The sequence below is a fragment of the Sesamum indicum genome, linkage group LG3 (genome assembly GCF_026168435.1).
Source record: "Sesamum indicum cultivar Baizhima isolate 11 linkage group LG3, ASM2616843v1, whole genome shotgun sequence".
NCBI classification, from domain to species: domain Eukaryota; kingdom Viridiplantae; phylum Streptophyta; class Magnoliopsida; order Lamiales; family Pedaliaceae; genus Sesamum; species Sesamum indicum.
The window spans coordinates 17,687,221-17,703,706 of NC_142659.1; the positions used below are offsets into that span (position 1 = coordinate 17,687,221).

A 16,486-nucleotide genomic window follows, 5' to 3' on the forward strand; every position below is an offset into this window, starting at 1 on the left:
TTCAATAAAACATAGTTCAAATCTAGAATTGAAGGATTTAAAATCCTTTAAATTTGCAATTATCTAAACTAATTCAAAGAATTTGAAATCATAAAATTTAGAATAACTATCCAAACAAATTATTAAAAATTTGAAATCTATCCTTCAATCTAAATGCAACCTATTAGAATTTGGAATAGAAAATTCAAACTTAAAAATCCCTTAAAAATAAAGCCTAAAAATAGTCACCGTGATATTTTAACGTGGGAGACAGTAAAGTTTTCCGTAAAAGTTTAGGAGTTGCATTGCTCTTTTTATTTTTTTAAGGAGAATTTGGTCTCAATTATTGTTTCTACATGGGTAAAATGTAATAAACCAAAGTTGAGGGGTGTAATTATACATAAGAACAACATACCAACTCCTAACACAAAGTTAAATTGCAATCTTTCTAACAGCAAGAAATAGAGAAAGAAAGGGAACTGGAAAGCCTGGAGAAAGAATTGGCGAACATGAAACTTCAACTGGAGGCAAAGGACTCGGCATACAAGCAAGCCCTTCTCAAGCTAGACCACCATCAGAAAACAGCTGATGAGCTCTCAATCTTGCTAAGGAAGTCCGATTCTCAAAAGGACTACTACATCGGTGAATCCCGAGAAGCCAATGCACGTATAAACGAACTCGAATCAGCCCTTGAGCATTTGGCCCGTCAGCTAGCGGAATCTGAAAACGTTAAAGAGCAGCTCTCGCACGTTACGAGCGAATTAGAATTGACACGGGGCCAGCTGCTGAACATGGAAAACGAGCTCGTTGTTCTGCAAGAGGCGAAATTGGAGTTGTTAGTGCAAGCGCAGGCGACGGAGAGGACCTTGTCTGAGGAGAGACTGAAAACAGAGGAGCTTCTGAGACAGGCTTCAGAGATGAAAGAAACTATTGTGCATTTGAAGGTACAGGCTGTTGAAGTAGAACGAGAAAACGCAGACGTTTTATCAGCGAAGGACGCTCAGCTAGAGTCATTAGCAAAAGCAGCATCCGAAACGAAGGAGCATCTTGAGTCTGCAGTGAAGAAAGTAATGATCATGCATGATTTGGAGAATCAGCTCATGGAAAAATCGGCTTATATCGATTCATTGCAGCTGCAGCTTAATGTAGCGAACGAGCTGCGTGCATCATCTGAAAAAGCTGCTTCGGATGCTGTATCTGAACTAAACAAGCTGAAAGAAACTATGGACCTGCACGAGAAGAAGAACTCGGACCAGGCAGCTTACATTGGCTTACTGGAGATGGAGCTGAAAAAGTTGACGGCAGAGCTTGAAAGCGCAAACGCTGAGGCCTCCGGCCTGAAGGAGTCTGTGGAGAGCACGAAAACAGAGCTGGAGAAAGCTATAGAAAAGGAGAATGATGCTCAGGTCGAGATAGCAATGCTGAAGTTTGAGCTGCACAAAGGGAGGTCGAAGCAGGCTGCTGCCGAGGCTGCTGAGGCAAGAGCGCAGAGCGAAAAAACAGCACTATATAATGCACTCCAGCAGATGGGATTAGAAGCAGAGGAAACCATGAGAGAGAACAGAGTGCTGAAGGAATTAGCCATGAAATCAGGAGACGAAACAAGCACAGAATCACACAAAGTTGAGGAGACATCGCATGAAAATGGGAAAGAGATGGAGGACATGAAGAAAGAGCTGGAAGCCGCAATGACGAAGATCGGAGAGCTGAGGACGAGAGCGGAGCAAGCGATCAGCAGGGCTGAGGCGGCTGAGAAGGCGAAAACGGCAATGGAGGATCATATCCAAAGGAGGAAGGAGCGTAAGGAGAGGAGAAAGGCAGCCATAGCTGCACTCCGGGAGGAATCGTTTCCGAGAGATTATGATAGTAGTGAGAGTGTTAAGGATGATTCTTCTTCCAAGAACTATCAGCCTCTTGGTAAGGTACTTAACATGAGATTCTGAGTTTTCTGGGATTGAGAACTTCTCTTTAGTTATGCTGTTTAAAACATGGATTCATACATATAATGCATGCAGTCGATGTTCTATCACATTTTCGTGTCGAGTTATATGTGTGTCAAGTGATCAACTTGTGTCAAAAGTGTGGCCAAATACAATAATACATGTATACACATATTGACATCAGAATACAACACCAACATGTGATGGGAGATCTTTTACTGATTTTGTTGTCTTGCTCTCTCTTTTTCGTAATCTCGTTTTTCATCTGATAGCATAGATACACTCATCTGGGATTTTCAATTGAGAATACTACTTGTCGATTTCTGGCTGGAATCAATTGGAAGGTATCGTTGTCCGAGACTGTATTTGTATAGAAGGATTTAGATTTGAGAAATAAATATTAATTTTTGAATGACTCGTATAAGGAAAAAAAAAGAAAAATGAAAGCTTTTGTAACATAAAATTATGCAAACAAATTCATTTTATTTATTATTATGAATTTGAAATCGTTTTTAACTCGAAACCAATCCATCCAAACATAATATGAAATATTCTAGTAATTTATGATCATTAAAATTTTATGGCCTCCACTAGAAAATATTATGTTTTTTTTAATGGTTAATTATTATGATAAACAGGAAAAAAATTATAGTAAATACTAATCAGGGATAGCTATACTTCCTTTCTTTGAGGTTTGCGCGTAAGTTTCTTGTGGTTTGAGAATTACATTTAGTATCCATGAGACTTGCTTCCGTCTAACAGATAAATTCCTTCGTTAGTTAAAATTTATCAAATTTGCTGATATTAATAAAAAGAATCATAAAACAAAATCTATATTACCCATGATTGCCTTATTATTGAATCATTGCAGGTTAAATAAATATTTTTATAATCAAATTATCCTTACAAGTCTTCACGCGTTAATGCATATGAGGAGGTATATCTTCATTGTTATAAGGGTAGTTTAGTCCAAAAGAATTATTTGACTTGCAATAAATTTATAATCAGTCAATTAACGGTAAATATCAATTTTCATTCAATTTTTTTTATTAATATCAATAAGTTCAGTGAATTTTGATGAACGAATAACCTTATTTGTTAGACGGAATCAAACCTCAAGGATGCTAAATATAATTTTCCAAACTAAATGGAGTCTATGTGTAACTACACCAAATCTCAGGGGAAAGGAGTGTAATTATCCCTACTAATTTAACCACATCTGAACAATGGCTAATAATCAATTTTACAAGTGAGATCAAAATATCAGACATAACAACAAACCATGACAAATGCATCGGCCATAGCTAATGGAGATGTTGATTAACCTTGATTAAAACTTAAGTATCGCATTAATTTTATTTGATCATAATAGATAATATTCATTAATCATGGTTTTTAAGACAGTAGAAGATTTATAACATTTAACCATCGTTAATTTGCTATGGTTAATAATAAAAATAGCCATAATAAATAATCATTAACCATGGCAAATAATTTTTTTATGGTGGAAAAGTCAATTTTTTATATCGATTTTATTTAAGCGTAATTAATAATACTATTTTTGGCCATAACCATTAATGTTGTAGTCAATAATCATTTATCACGATCTTTAATCGTAATCATTAATATTATAGCCAATAATAATTTTTTTCAAGTGGCTATATTGATTTATAATGATGGAAATAATATCATTTTAACAACAAAAATTGCAAAAGGCATTACCAGTGAAGAAATGTTAATAAGTTGTTGCCTTGAAAATGATATTCTAAATTGTAAGGTAAGAATGCTAACATGAATAATGTTGGGATGAGATATTCTAATACTGTAAGGTCCGATTCTTCTTCTTTTTTCTTTTTTCCTTTTTGCCTCATCAATTAAACTATATAGGAATCCCATTACCCTGTGAAGACAAGAAGTGTCACTACGACACAAAAACAATAATAGTTATATATTTTATGTTACATATATATATAGTTATATAAATGTATATACATTTCTATATATGTACACTTATATATTTATATATATAGTTATAGAATATATGTGTGTATAATAAGGCGACGATAACGGTAGCCGCCTACTGGCATCACCGTCCAATCTTTAGGTGACCTCGTTGTCGCGCCTGCAATCAAAACGGGCAACGACAACGGCAATTTTGCCCGATAGAGGGGCGACCTCGCTGTGGCCATTCAATCTGGGCAGCGAAGGTCATTTGGGAAACCCCTGTCGCACCAAATCCATGACGAGGCGATGGGGGAGGGCGGTGAAGCTGGCCGAAAGTGGAGGTGGCTTGGGAAATGATAAATTTTTATTTTTTATTTTTTATATAAATTTTGTAATATAAATATATATATATATATAATAAATTTAAATTTGAATTTGGAAGACTTTTTTTTTTAAAATTAAGTAAACATAATATAATTTTTCAAATTTTAAAAATAAAAAGAAAACTATTAAATTTTTATTTTTAAAACATGGTAATTTTAATTAAATATTATTTATAAATAGTATAACCCAAAACAGTTTATATACTTTTTTAGTATTTGACATTTAATTGATATATTCTAAAACTAAATATAATTTATTAAAACATATTTAAAGTAAATATTAATTTAATTTCATTAGTAATATATATTTGTTATAGTCGATATATTTATATTCATATAAATATTTAAACTTGAAAAGTTTATTTTAGTATATTAAATTTTATATTGTGATTTATTAATTTAAAATTTAAAATTAATCATTATATAGATATTTTAGGTATTTTAATATTTAGTTATTATATTTTATGAATAAATATAATTTATAAAGTATATCAAAACTAAATAATAAAAAAAATTAACCAATAATATGTAATTTATTAAAATGATGCTCTTTAGAAAATAAGAGTGGAAAAATATTTTCACACTTAAATGTCTAACAAAGGGGTAAACTAGACATTTATTAACTAATAATAATAATAAAAACACTAAAAATGATGTCAATTCACACAAATAGCGCGTGTTCATCAATCTTTATTAAAATCCAACAAGAGAGGGGGTATTTTGTTGTCTTTTAGATAATACAGGATATTTTTGCCTATAAATATAACACAAGGGGATTTCACGCTATTTTTCTGAAACATAGGGGGATGTTATGCAATTTACCCCAATAATTTTAGTTTTATCCCAATATAATAAAATGAAAATTATATAATAATTTTGAGAATATTATTTATTTATTTTATTGAATATTTTGAATTCAATTTATAGTAATATTTTATAGAAAATTACAGAATCAGTATTTGTGCATCATTGCGGTTGTACATGACAAGAGTTTCCCATCATCGACATGGATGTTTCGACTGTTCCCAATTTGTTGGTCAGTTCCTTCCCATGTTTTAGTTCGATCAATTCCTTCACATATTTCAATTCTAGCATTGGAAGCGTCCATTATTTATAGGCCACCTCTCACACTGGAGGATAAAGCCAAATCTCTCCAAATTCGAGGGGAAACTTATTCCTTTGCAACTAGAATTCCCAATCTTCATCGAAATGATAAGAATATTTTTTACACCTAGGGCTCCCAAATCTTTGGAAAGGAGGTTGGAAGGATATTCTCCCATAGCCAATGCTCATTGGACTTTGGGAGGAGGTTACCTCCTTGGACAGGGACGCCTTCCACCCTCTTTCTTTGACCTGCACGTGACGTAAGCTTGGCTGCCAACACTCATACATTTCAAAGGTCTTTAATTGATATGGGCATCATTTGGAGTAGGCTTCCCTTCCTCGGTGGGTTCCTTAGGCTTACTTTTCCTGTGGACGTATGCAGTCTTCTTTGGGCTTTCTTGGGCTTCCTAGGCCGATGTCAATTTTGCACACATTTTTTGTTGAGAAAATTTAGATAGAGTACAGTGCCCGATTGCCTTCTGGAAATTGATTCCACTGTTTTTCTAACGAATGCCAACTTTGTCACATGGAAAGGTGTAAAAGGGCGATAACATTTTCTCTTATTTCCCTTTCCATTTTGGTACGTTTTTTGATATAAAACTCAATTCTCATTCAAATACTTGGAAAGTCTTCACCAAGGTCAGAAAGACATGAGGCAGTATAACTACCCCACAGGCATAAATGTCGCTCAAATTCCATCACATTATTTTTCTTCTTCTCTCTTTGCAATTTTTCTTGTTTTATTTTTTTCGTGGGTGGGGGTGATGGAATTGAAGCAATAAAACTTGAGAAAATAATTGAAAAACTCATTTCCAACACTCACAGAACTCGATATTGGAAAAAGTACAATGAATTTCTACAATAGAATTTGTAGGTATTTTTTTTTTTTAAAAAAAAATAGTCCTAACCAGGCCTTAAAACAAGTTAAATTTTGAATTCTATTAGAAAGCTATAAGATTCGGTCGAAAAAATCCTAACATCCTAATAATAATTTTGATGCCCCAAAGAGCATAGGAGCCTAACCTGGAAAATGCCAAAGGACCTAGGATTGCACATGGCGCAAGACAGAAAGGAACCCTAAGCCCAAACTCCTAAGAAAGATCTGTTAAGCAAAGAGGCTTGAGAAGGCCTAGAAAAATTCTGTTAGAATAGTTGATCTAAAAACCAATTAAATTAATTATTTTTTAATAGACTATTTTTATCAAAATAATGAATATGGTAAGCCAAACTCACATTTATTGTGCTTATCACTTATATTAAACGGTTCTCAATGTCACAATAAAATGCCTACAGACCGAACATGTTAAACCCGTGGAGGCTGTGCATATGTTTGATAGTTATGAAACCAACTTAAGGATCGATTTGAAATGTTTTAAGTTGCGGACCTCAAGACATGGCATCAAGAGTTCTCTAGAGATTTGCACTATGTATTGCAATCGTGTTTTGTCGGTAGGAGACATAAGTTGTTTTTGCAATTTTAGTGGCTTAGTGGCAAGATAGTTGACTCACTAAACTGACTCGTAGTAATCGTCACATGAAAACCTTAAGGGCTTGGTCGGTACGACTGGTATTCTCGATTATGATGGTATGGGATTAGTTCTCGAACTTGAGGAATCATAGCAATCGCGTGCATACAAAGACTGTGTCTTGGATATGGCGAATGGTGACTGTATCTTGAGATATGATCATTATATGTTTTGTCCAGTGTAGTTGGAATTTGTAGCGAGGATGGTCGATTACAGGAAAGAATCTCTCCGATGTCAGTATTGTGACAACGACATCTCCTATGCGCTTTGAGATAGTTTAAACTTTTTAAATTTATGGCCATAGCGATTGATTGAGTGGGAACGGCCCCACGACGATCATTAGAATAAATGCATTTGAATATGAAGCATTGATGTCTAGTCAAGGATGGGAACCGACGCCCAATTCCATATCCTAAACTAAGGCTTGGAGACGATTGACAGTAAGACCGTAGCCGTATAAAACTCGAAATCTAAATCTTCACGCATAATTCACCTAGTCTCTAATGTCATGAACTGTTGCTAAAATATACCCATTGTAGGGTGATAAAAATTAGTAACGATTTAGAGGGTTTCAAAGGTTGAAACCTTGTGGAAAAAGATCCAATTGAAAGGGAGTAAACATATGTATATATTTACTTAAATAAATACCTCGTTGTCGCGCCTACAATCAAAACGGAAAACAACGACGGAAACTTTGGCCCCATAGAGGGGCGACCTCGTTGTGGCCATTCAATCTGGGTAGCGAAGGTCATTTGGGAGACCCTTGTCGCCAAATCCATGGCGAGGAGATGGGGGAGGGCGGCGGCGCGGGTTGAAAGTGGAGGTGGCTTGGGAAACGATAATATTTTATTTTTTATCAAATTTTAAAAATAAAAAGAAAACTATTAAATTTTTATTTTTAAAACATGGTAATTTTAATTAAATATTATTTATAAATAATATAATCTAAAACAGTTTATATACTGTTTTATTATTTGACATTTAATTGATATATTCTAAAACTAAATATAATTTATTAAAATATATTTAAAGTAAATATTAATTTAATTTCGTTAATAATATATATTTGTTATAGTCGATATATTTATATTCATATAAATATCTAAACTTGAAAAGTTTATTTTAGTATATTAAATTTTGTATTGTGATTTATTAATTTAAAATTTAAATTTAATCATTATATAGATATTTTAGGTATTTTAATATTTAGTTAATATATTTTGTAAATAAATATAATTTATAAAATATATAAAAACTAACTAATAAAAAAAATTAACCAATAATATGTAATTTATTAAAATAATGCTCTTTAGAAAATAAGAGTGGAAAAATATTTGCACACTTAAATGTCTAACAAAAAGGTAAAATGGACATTTTTTAACTAATAATAATAATAAAAACACCAAAAATGATGTCAATTCACACAAATAGTGTGTGTTCATCAATCTTATTAAAATCCAACAAAGAGGGCGTATTTTGTTGTCTTTTAGATAATACAGGATAATTTTGCCTATAAATATAATATAAGGGGATTTCACGCTATTTTCTAAAACATAGGGGGATGTTATGCAATTTACCCCAATAATTTTAGTTTTATCCCAATATAATAAAATGAAAATTACTTTAATAATTTTGAGAATATTATTTATTTATTTTATTGAATATGTTGAATTCAATTTATATAGTAATATTTTCAAAAATTATTTATAGAAAATTACAGGATCAGTATCTGTGCACCCGTTGCGGGTTGTACATGATAAGGGTTTCCCATCATCGACATGGATGTTTCGATTGTCTCCAATTTGTTTGTCAGTTCCTTCCCGTGTTTTAGTTCGGTCAATTCCTTCCCATGTTTCAGTTCTAGCATTGGAAGTGTCCATTATTTATAGGCCACCTCTCACCCTGGAGGATAGAGCCAAATCTCTACAAATTCGAGGGGAAACTTATTCCTTTATGACTAGAATTCTCAATCGTCATCAAAATGATAAGAATATCTTTTACACCTAGGACTCCCAAATCTTCGGGAAGGAGGTTGGAAGGATATTCTCCCATAGCCAATGCTCCGTGGACTTTGGGAGGATAAAAATTAGTAATGATTTAGAGGGTTTCAAAGGTTGAAACCTTGTGGAAAAAGATCCGATTGAAAGAGAGTCAACACTAGAAGCCGATTGAAAAAAATGAATAGATGAGAAAACAATGTTTCGATCAAACTCGGCAACCTTGAGAAGATATTTCCTCTAGCTTTTTTTTGACTCTATGGAACACTTCATTGTACACCTGTTGTATGAAGCTCGCATAGGGGGGCCAATGCTATATAGGTGGATGTACCAATTTCAAAGGTTCTTACGTGAGTTGAAGAAAAAAGTGAAAAATAAAGAACATGTCAAGGCATCAATTGTCGAGAAAATCGTTTTGTTTCCTTCACAGTACTTTGAGTCGGACGTGCCTACTGAACGAAACATGCCTCGTAGAAATGATGAGCGCACAAGCAGGGATGCTGGAATCTAGGTGTCTATTTTCAACTACCCTAATAGAGCTAGTGGGGCCTCAAAGAAGAGATGGCTCAGTGGACCAGAATGGCACATCATCGAGACATACATTTTGACCAACTGTAAAGTAGTCACGCCACATTATGAGTAAGATGTTATTTTCAATATACGCTTAATGCTAATTTGTGTATTCATGTATGTAGATATCATTTATCTGATTAATATATCTACAGGTCATACCTGAATGAACTATACCGCACTACAATTCGGCTGACCCAATTATTGATCGACTTGTATCGACTGAGTTCAAGGATTGATTCAAACGACGTGTAAGTTAATCTTTTTTTTAATTTTTTAAAAGTACGTTGTGTTCAATTTTAAAATATCTTATTAATATATGAACGTGCAGGTACATCCTGAGTTAAACTATAGGGACAACGAGCTCCTGAAGTGTCATTGTTGGGATCCAAGTGCAGAAGTGAAGTCGTGGCCTTGCTACTTTGTGAACGGGTACAACTTTCAGATAGAATGTCACAACCATGGCAAGTCAACAATGAATCGTGGAGTGTGTGTCAAAAGTTCATCAGAAGAGGACAATGACTTCTATGGAATCATCAAAGAGATCATTCAATTGACATATCAACTTATTTCAAGCTTGCACATTGTTCTGTTTAAGTGTCATTAGGTCGATCCAGTAAGAGGCATGAAGGTATACCCACGCTATCACCTCGATGTAAACTTGAAAAAGGTATACCAAAAGAATGAGCAATATACTTGCACAACAAGCAGTACAAGTGTACTATACTGAGTACTCAAGTATAAAAAGGGACAAAGCGAATTGAATGGTTGTCTGCAAAACCAAGGCTCGAAGAGTTTTTGATGAGTTCAAATGGACTGAGATCGCATATCAGCTAGAGAAAGTTGTACAAGACCCTAAAGTTGCTACGGACAATCAGTCGCACGATCTACATGATCCCACTAGTTTCCAAATTGTAGTCGATATTTCGATTGCACACCAGCATGTTGCAGGTACTTCACGGACTGAATCTGGTTAAACTGATAATGAAGATGAAGAGGATATGAAGACGCTTCGAGGACTACGAGACTAACAATAATGAATACGAGGTTACATAATGTATATTTTTTTAATGAAAATATTTTCTATTGCAATGTTGTAAAATAAAAAAAAAATATATAATTTTTTAAATTTTATTATTTGTAATGGCTAATTTATTTAAAAACCATTACAAAGGCCGTTATAAAATAAGGCGGTCAACTTTTGTCAACATGCGGGAAATGAAATTTTGTAACGCCAAATTTCAAAAACCATTACAAAATCTATTACAAAAGCAGTTACAAAAAAATGAGCCATCTCATAAATTCAAATAAAAAATACAATATCTTTACATCCGGCCACTCGATTCATACCAAATTTAAATATATACAAGTATGTGCCATTAAATCATATCAAACGATATGATTTTAAATCACATTACCTGATTTAGAAATACACCATCTTGAATGTATGTTATTACGTTCCAAGAACGATATGTTGAAATCTGTATACCCAATAAGGCTACAACTTGACCGAATAGATTTTTTGGTAAGTGTGATCTATCTGACAGTTTAATCATAATTTTGACGGTCGATTAATCCATGCAGTTCAACACTGTAAGAAGACAGTTAAATCAATGTAATATTAATATTTATAAATATACTAATTTATTGCACACTGCGTACATATATCAATGTGGAATAAAATTTTTATTTTTTAATGTATTTCAATAATATTGTTCCAATACAATTATACGTTTCCACAGCATTAAATCATCGAAAATGGCATCTTTTTTCAATAAAATTAATTATAACGGCTTTTATAATGATTTTTGTAACGGAATTTACCAAAACGACATCGTATCATTACATTAACGGCTTTTTAAATAGATATCTTACACTATATAATTTATAACGACTTTTATAATGATTTTTGAATTTTGTAACAGTCTTTGAAACGATTTTTGAAAGGGTCGTGGCCATTCCAAAATTTTATATATATAGATATTACAACACTTGCAGATTACTTTCCCCTTTCTCTTCTTCCATTTCTTTCTTCTCTCCCCACCCGCCCTGTCCCACCCCCTTGCCCCACAGCCCCTGTCGCTCCCCACCCAGCCCCACCTCCTCTCTCTCTCTCTCTCTCTCTCTCTCTCTTTCTCTCTCTTTCGCTCCCTTTTCGCCGGCCCCACCTCCAGACACCACCATCTCCGGCCATCCCTGTCAGGTAAGTTTTTTATTCTTTTAAATTTTATGTAATTTTTTTTCTTGAATTTTTTAAATGTATGTAATATCTTTTTATATTTATGAATTTTTTCTTGAACATTTTCTGCAATTGTTTTATTTTATGTAATTATAAAAATATTGAAAACTTTGGATAATTTCTACAAAAAAAATTAGTTTTTTTAATTTAAAACAAATCAGAAATTTTGAAAATTTTCTAAAATATTTTTATTTTACATAATTTTAAAAGAATTTCAAAAATTGAAATTTTCTGAAAGTTTTTTTTAATTTCTGTAATTTTCAAAAAGATTCAGAAATTTTCAATAAATTCTGAATTTTTTATTTCTGTAATTTTGAAAACAAATCAGAAATTTTTCATAATTTTTTATTTTTTTATTTTCTGTGATTTTAACCAAATTCATAATTTCTGATTTTTTTTTGTTTTCTGTAAATTTCTGAAATTTTCTGTAAATTTATGCATTTTTCTAGATATTTTTTTTAATTTGCACAACATTATATGTAATTTTATTACATATGTATGTATTTTCCATAAATTGGAGGACCTTAATGTAATTTAGGAAAATAAGAATTTTAATAAAATTATTAGAAAATTAAGGACTACAATGCAATTTTTAGAAAAATTATGCGCCTAAATAAAATTTTAAGGAAATGGGAGGACGTTAATATAATTTTAGAAAAATAGAAACTTTGTAATTATTTTAGAAATTTAAGGACTATAATGCAATTTTTAGGGAAATCATTCACCTAAATGAATTTTTTGATAATTAGAGGACTTTAATGTAATTTTAGGAAAATCAAAATTTTATGAAATTATTAGAAAATTAAGGACGCTAGTTCAATTTTTAGAAAAATTATGCACCTAAATAAAATTTTTAGAAACTTAGAGGACCTTAATGTAATTTTAGGCGCAATTTGGACTTTATTGTAACTTTTAGAAAAATCATGCATTTTAAGAAAAATATGGACCTGAATGCAATTTGTAGGCAAAATTTGGACCTTACCAATTAATAGGCAAATTATGAAAAATTTAATTTATTCAATAATAATATATATTTATGTGTTTAAAATTGTAGATAAAGACGACCTGTGCTCCACCACCCTGAGGTCGAGCTCATGGCTGGGGTCGTGGTCACACCCACGGCCTGGCCATCCCAGCCCTCCCCAGGATGAGCCAGCTGGTGCACCAAAGTGCCACCCCATCCTCGGAGAGAGTCTCCGAACCCCGCGGATACCTGCAGACTCCCCCATAGTGGTGTCAATAGTACACAAGCCTCGGCGAGGCCGTAGGATGTACCACCACCACCTATGCCACTACTTCCCCCAGTGACCCAGAGGCGTTTCATCAGCCTCCTGGATGCGAGGTACATATAATAATTTAGTTAATTGATTTAATATTTTTTTTTGAATTGATTTTAATATTTAATTATTATTGTCAGGTCCGAAAGCAATTTTCACGCGATCATCAATAATGGGGTCAAAGGGCATTATCCGCATCTCTGGGCCAGCATATTGAAGACCCCACAAGAGCACCATCTATTCTGGTTTCAAAAGTTGAAAATAAGTATACTATTATTTATTTTTAATTGAAATATATATTATTTTATCAAATAATTATATTTTTCTATTTGTTAATTTTTCAGATGTCGTATTAGTGGGACTGCGATGACGGGAGCATGTTAAAACTCATCAAGTCGCAGGCGGGAAAGTTCCTGCAAAAGGGTTTGCTGACACCCCAAACCAGTTGGCCCGACCGATGTGGCTGGCCGAGGAGATCTGGTGCCAGCTTTTGCAGTTCTGGTCGAGCCCAAAATTTCAGGCACAGTCAGCCAAAAATAAGGTCAATCGGGCAGCAAACACGGAAGTAGCTGTGACCGTCTACCGTGGGGGTCGTCATTCGTTGTGGCGCACAAGCGAAAGATGATAAGTATTTCAAATCATATTATTAATTTTATTTATTTTTTTTTTATTTTTAATCATTTTTTAGATTGATTTTTGAATAGGAGACACAACTCGGATGCCCTGTCACTAAGATGGAGGTGTTCGAGAACGTCTACAAAAAGAAGGAGGACGGCAAGTGGAGCGGCCCTAGGGTGGAGGAGCTCGCATTAAGTAATTAAATTTTTTTTACGTAGTTTATTCTTTTAATTTTATATTAGTTTTTCTTAATCTAATTATTTAACATGTTCGCAGTAGATGTTCTTGAGGATGATGAAGAACGCCAGATACAAGAAAATAGCAATGAAGAGCCTCCATTGTCCTCTCAAGGCTTCGTTGCCCTGGACGAGCAGCAGGTCTGGATGTCAGCAGCGGGTTGCCGGAAGAGGGGTCAAGTATTCGGTCTCGGCTCTGAAGCGTACCACTCGATTGTTGGACCATCCCAGGCGACCTAGTCAACTGCTCCCTCCCCCTCGCCACCGCAACCACAGCACCCCGACATAAATGATTAGGTGTTGGCATTCGAATGCTACATCAAAAGCGTCGATACCAACTGGCCTGATTATCTAGCACCCGAGCCTCCAGCTGATCCCCCGGCATCCAACAGCAACAACGACAATGACGAACACACCTGGGATAATGATTTAGATTATGATTTTTTTTGGTATTTTGTAATAATATTTTTTTGTTATATTATCTGTGTTTTATATAAATTTATTTACTTAATTTTACAAAAATAAAATTTAAATAAAATTAAATAAAATAAATTTTAAAATATATTAAAAAATAATAAATTTTGTAGCTGCATTTGTAACGGCTTTTACAATATATCAGTAAAATGTATAATTGTCAGGCCGTTACATAAAATGTGCCAAAAATAGTTACACATTAAAATACAGACCGTTCCAAAAACCATCACAAAATAAGTGAAAAAATCAGTTACAAATGCAGTGCCAAAATCAGATACAAATATAATACTAAATAGTTACTAAGAGTATTACAAAATATTTGGCAAAATTATACCTAAATGTGTTACAAAGGTCGTTACAATAACATTTATATCAAATCCCAACCTAACAGTTATAAAAGCCATTCCAAATTAATTTTTTTTTATGTTACTAGTTTTGTAACGGCTACAACAAACTGTCACAAAAGCCTTTATAATATGTAACGGCTTTTGTGCAAACCGTTACAAATACTTTATAATGCCTCGTTCAGCCGCTGTAGGTCTAGCCGTTGCAAAAAAAAAAAAAAAAAGAGTTACAAATTTAAAAAAAAAAATCATTCCAATAAAATGATTTTTTTATAGTGAACAAACAAAAACAGACTTACAATTTGTTTAGTATTTAACTTTTACTCGACATAGAATTGGCGTTTTTCATCCAAACAAAAGTATATGTTTATGTGATTTTAAATTATAACAATGATGGTTTTTGCGATCTTATTATGCCAGATATCGTAGCACATGATTTATTCAAAATAATTTAAAATTTTATTTTTAAATTAAAATTCAATATCATTAAACTTTTAAAACTTATTACAAAATATTTTAAATAAACTTAACCAAACATCTTGATCCGATAAGAGGTGAACCAAAAAAATTTAAATTAAATTATTGGTAGAGAACAATATTAAAATAATAAAATGGTAATCATCCCTATAGCATGGAACAAAAATTGGTTGTGATTCGTTGTCACTAAAATACTCCCAGAGTTGCTTTTGCGCTTTTCACAACTTGTTGCGTCTCTTTCTCTTTCTAATTTGTGGTGGATGGGGAGAAGAATCTACGAAAAGGTCTGAATTATGGAAGAACTGACTGCTTTTTTATAATAAAAAATTCATTGGTCGTAGTAATTTGTCTCAACCTATGGTTTGTATTCATCTCAATTATTATTTCATACATGCTACTCATAATTTGTGATTGCCTCTTTAATTTTAAAAAAAATTAAAATTATTGTGAAAATAACGTGATTTGTGTTTATAATCATATTTTTAATAACTTTATATATAAAATATTATTATATATACTATCAAAATTACATATAATATGGAAATGTCGAAATAAATTTAGAAATTAGAAAAGTTGCGCCGATGAGCCATGATTGCCTCCCTACATGCAGATTTTTAACGACTGACCATGACTTCAGGATAAAATTTCATTAGCTCTCATCAGTGTCTCATCCCATGTGTACGACCACGAGTAGACTATGAACTAGTCCACAGTCACGTTGCAAAAACTCTACAAATACTTGTGAGAGTATAAAATGTTTCTCAACTCATAAGCTATATAAAATTTATATCTCTCTCAATGTGCCAAATGAAGAAAGCTAAGGGCTCTTTAAATAGTTGAAAATTTGACCGTTATAAAATATTATGTGGCCTAATCAAAACTCGTAATATTATAATAAATCCAATTATAAATAGGTCACATAAATATATAAAATATAACGATTAAATACTTGTTAAATCTTAAAATCAAAATTAAATTATTATAATAATGGGACCATAAATCTAAAATAAATATCAAATTAAACTGGCACATTAAAATCAAATAAAGTGTTGGAAATAATTTGACAATGTAGAAAATTAAAGCTTATTTCCAACAAAAATTACTCAAATCACTTGAATATAATTAAATATTTTTTTATAATGTACCATTCATTACATCATTCAAAATTCAAATCAAAATCAAGAAATACATACAAACGAGATAAATTAAAAACAATAAAGTACTATAGAAATAGACTTACACTTCTCATGCAACTCGAATTTATAATTTTTTTTATTATAAGGCCTTAATCCAGTAAGACGTTATAGGCCAATTAAATCAAATTATTTATTATAATTTGTATAATTAACTACTACCATAAATTTAGAACAAATGTTGT

At 32.6% G+C, this 16,486-nt stretch overlaps 1 protein-coding gene and 1 long non-coding RNA gene across 3 annotated transcripts; both read left to right on the forward strand.

Annotated features, from left to right (window-relative positions):
* Window positions 1-370: 370 nt before the first annotated feature.
* On the forward strand, window positions 371-1,969 carry LOC105158102 (uncharacterized). Its single transcript, XM_011074740.3, has one exon. The coding sequence runs from the start codon at window positions 489-491 to the stop codon at window positions 1,920-1,922; it is 1,434 nt and encodes a 477-aa protein (XP_011073042.2). The 5' UTR covers window positions 371-488; the 3' UTR covers window positions 1,923-1,969.
* Window positions 1,970-11,504: 9,535 nt separating this feature from the next.
* On the forward strand, window positions 11,505-14,324 carry LOC148788758 (uncharacterized). Of its 2 annotated transcripts, none has more exons than XR_016064846.1 (5): window positions 11,505-11,646; window positions 12,737-13,024; window positions 13,100-13,224; window positions 13,304-13,772; window positions 13,854-14,324. It is a non-coding gene; the product is annotated as an uncharacterized LOC148788758 (long non-coding RNA). The 2 variants fall into 2 exon arrangements; XR_016064847.1 differs by having other exon boundaries at window positions 13,857-14,324.
* Window positions 14,325-16,486: the final 2,162 nt, after the last annotated feature.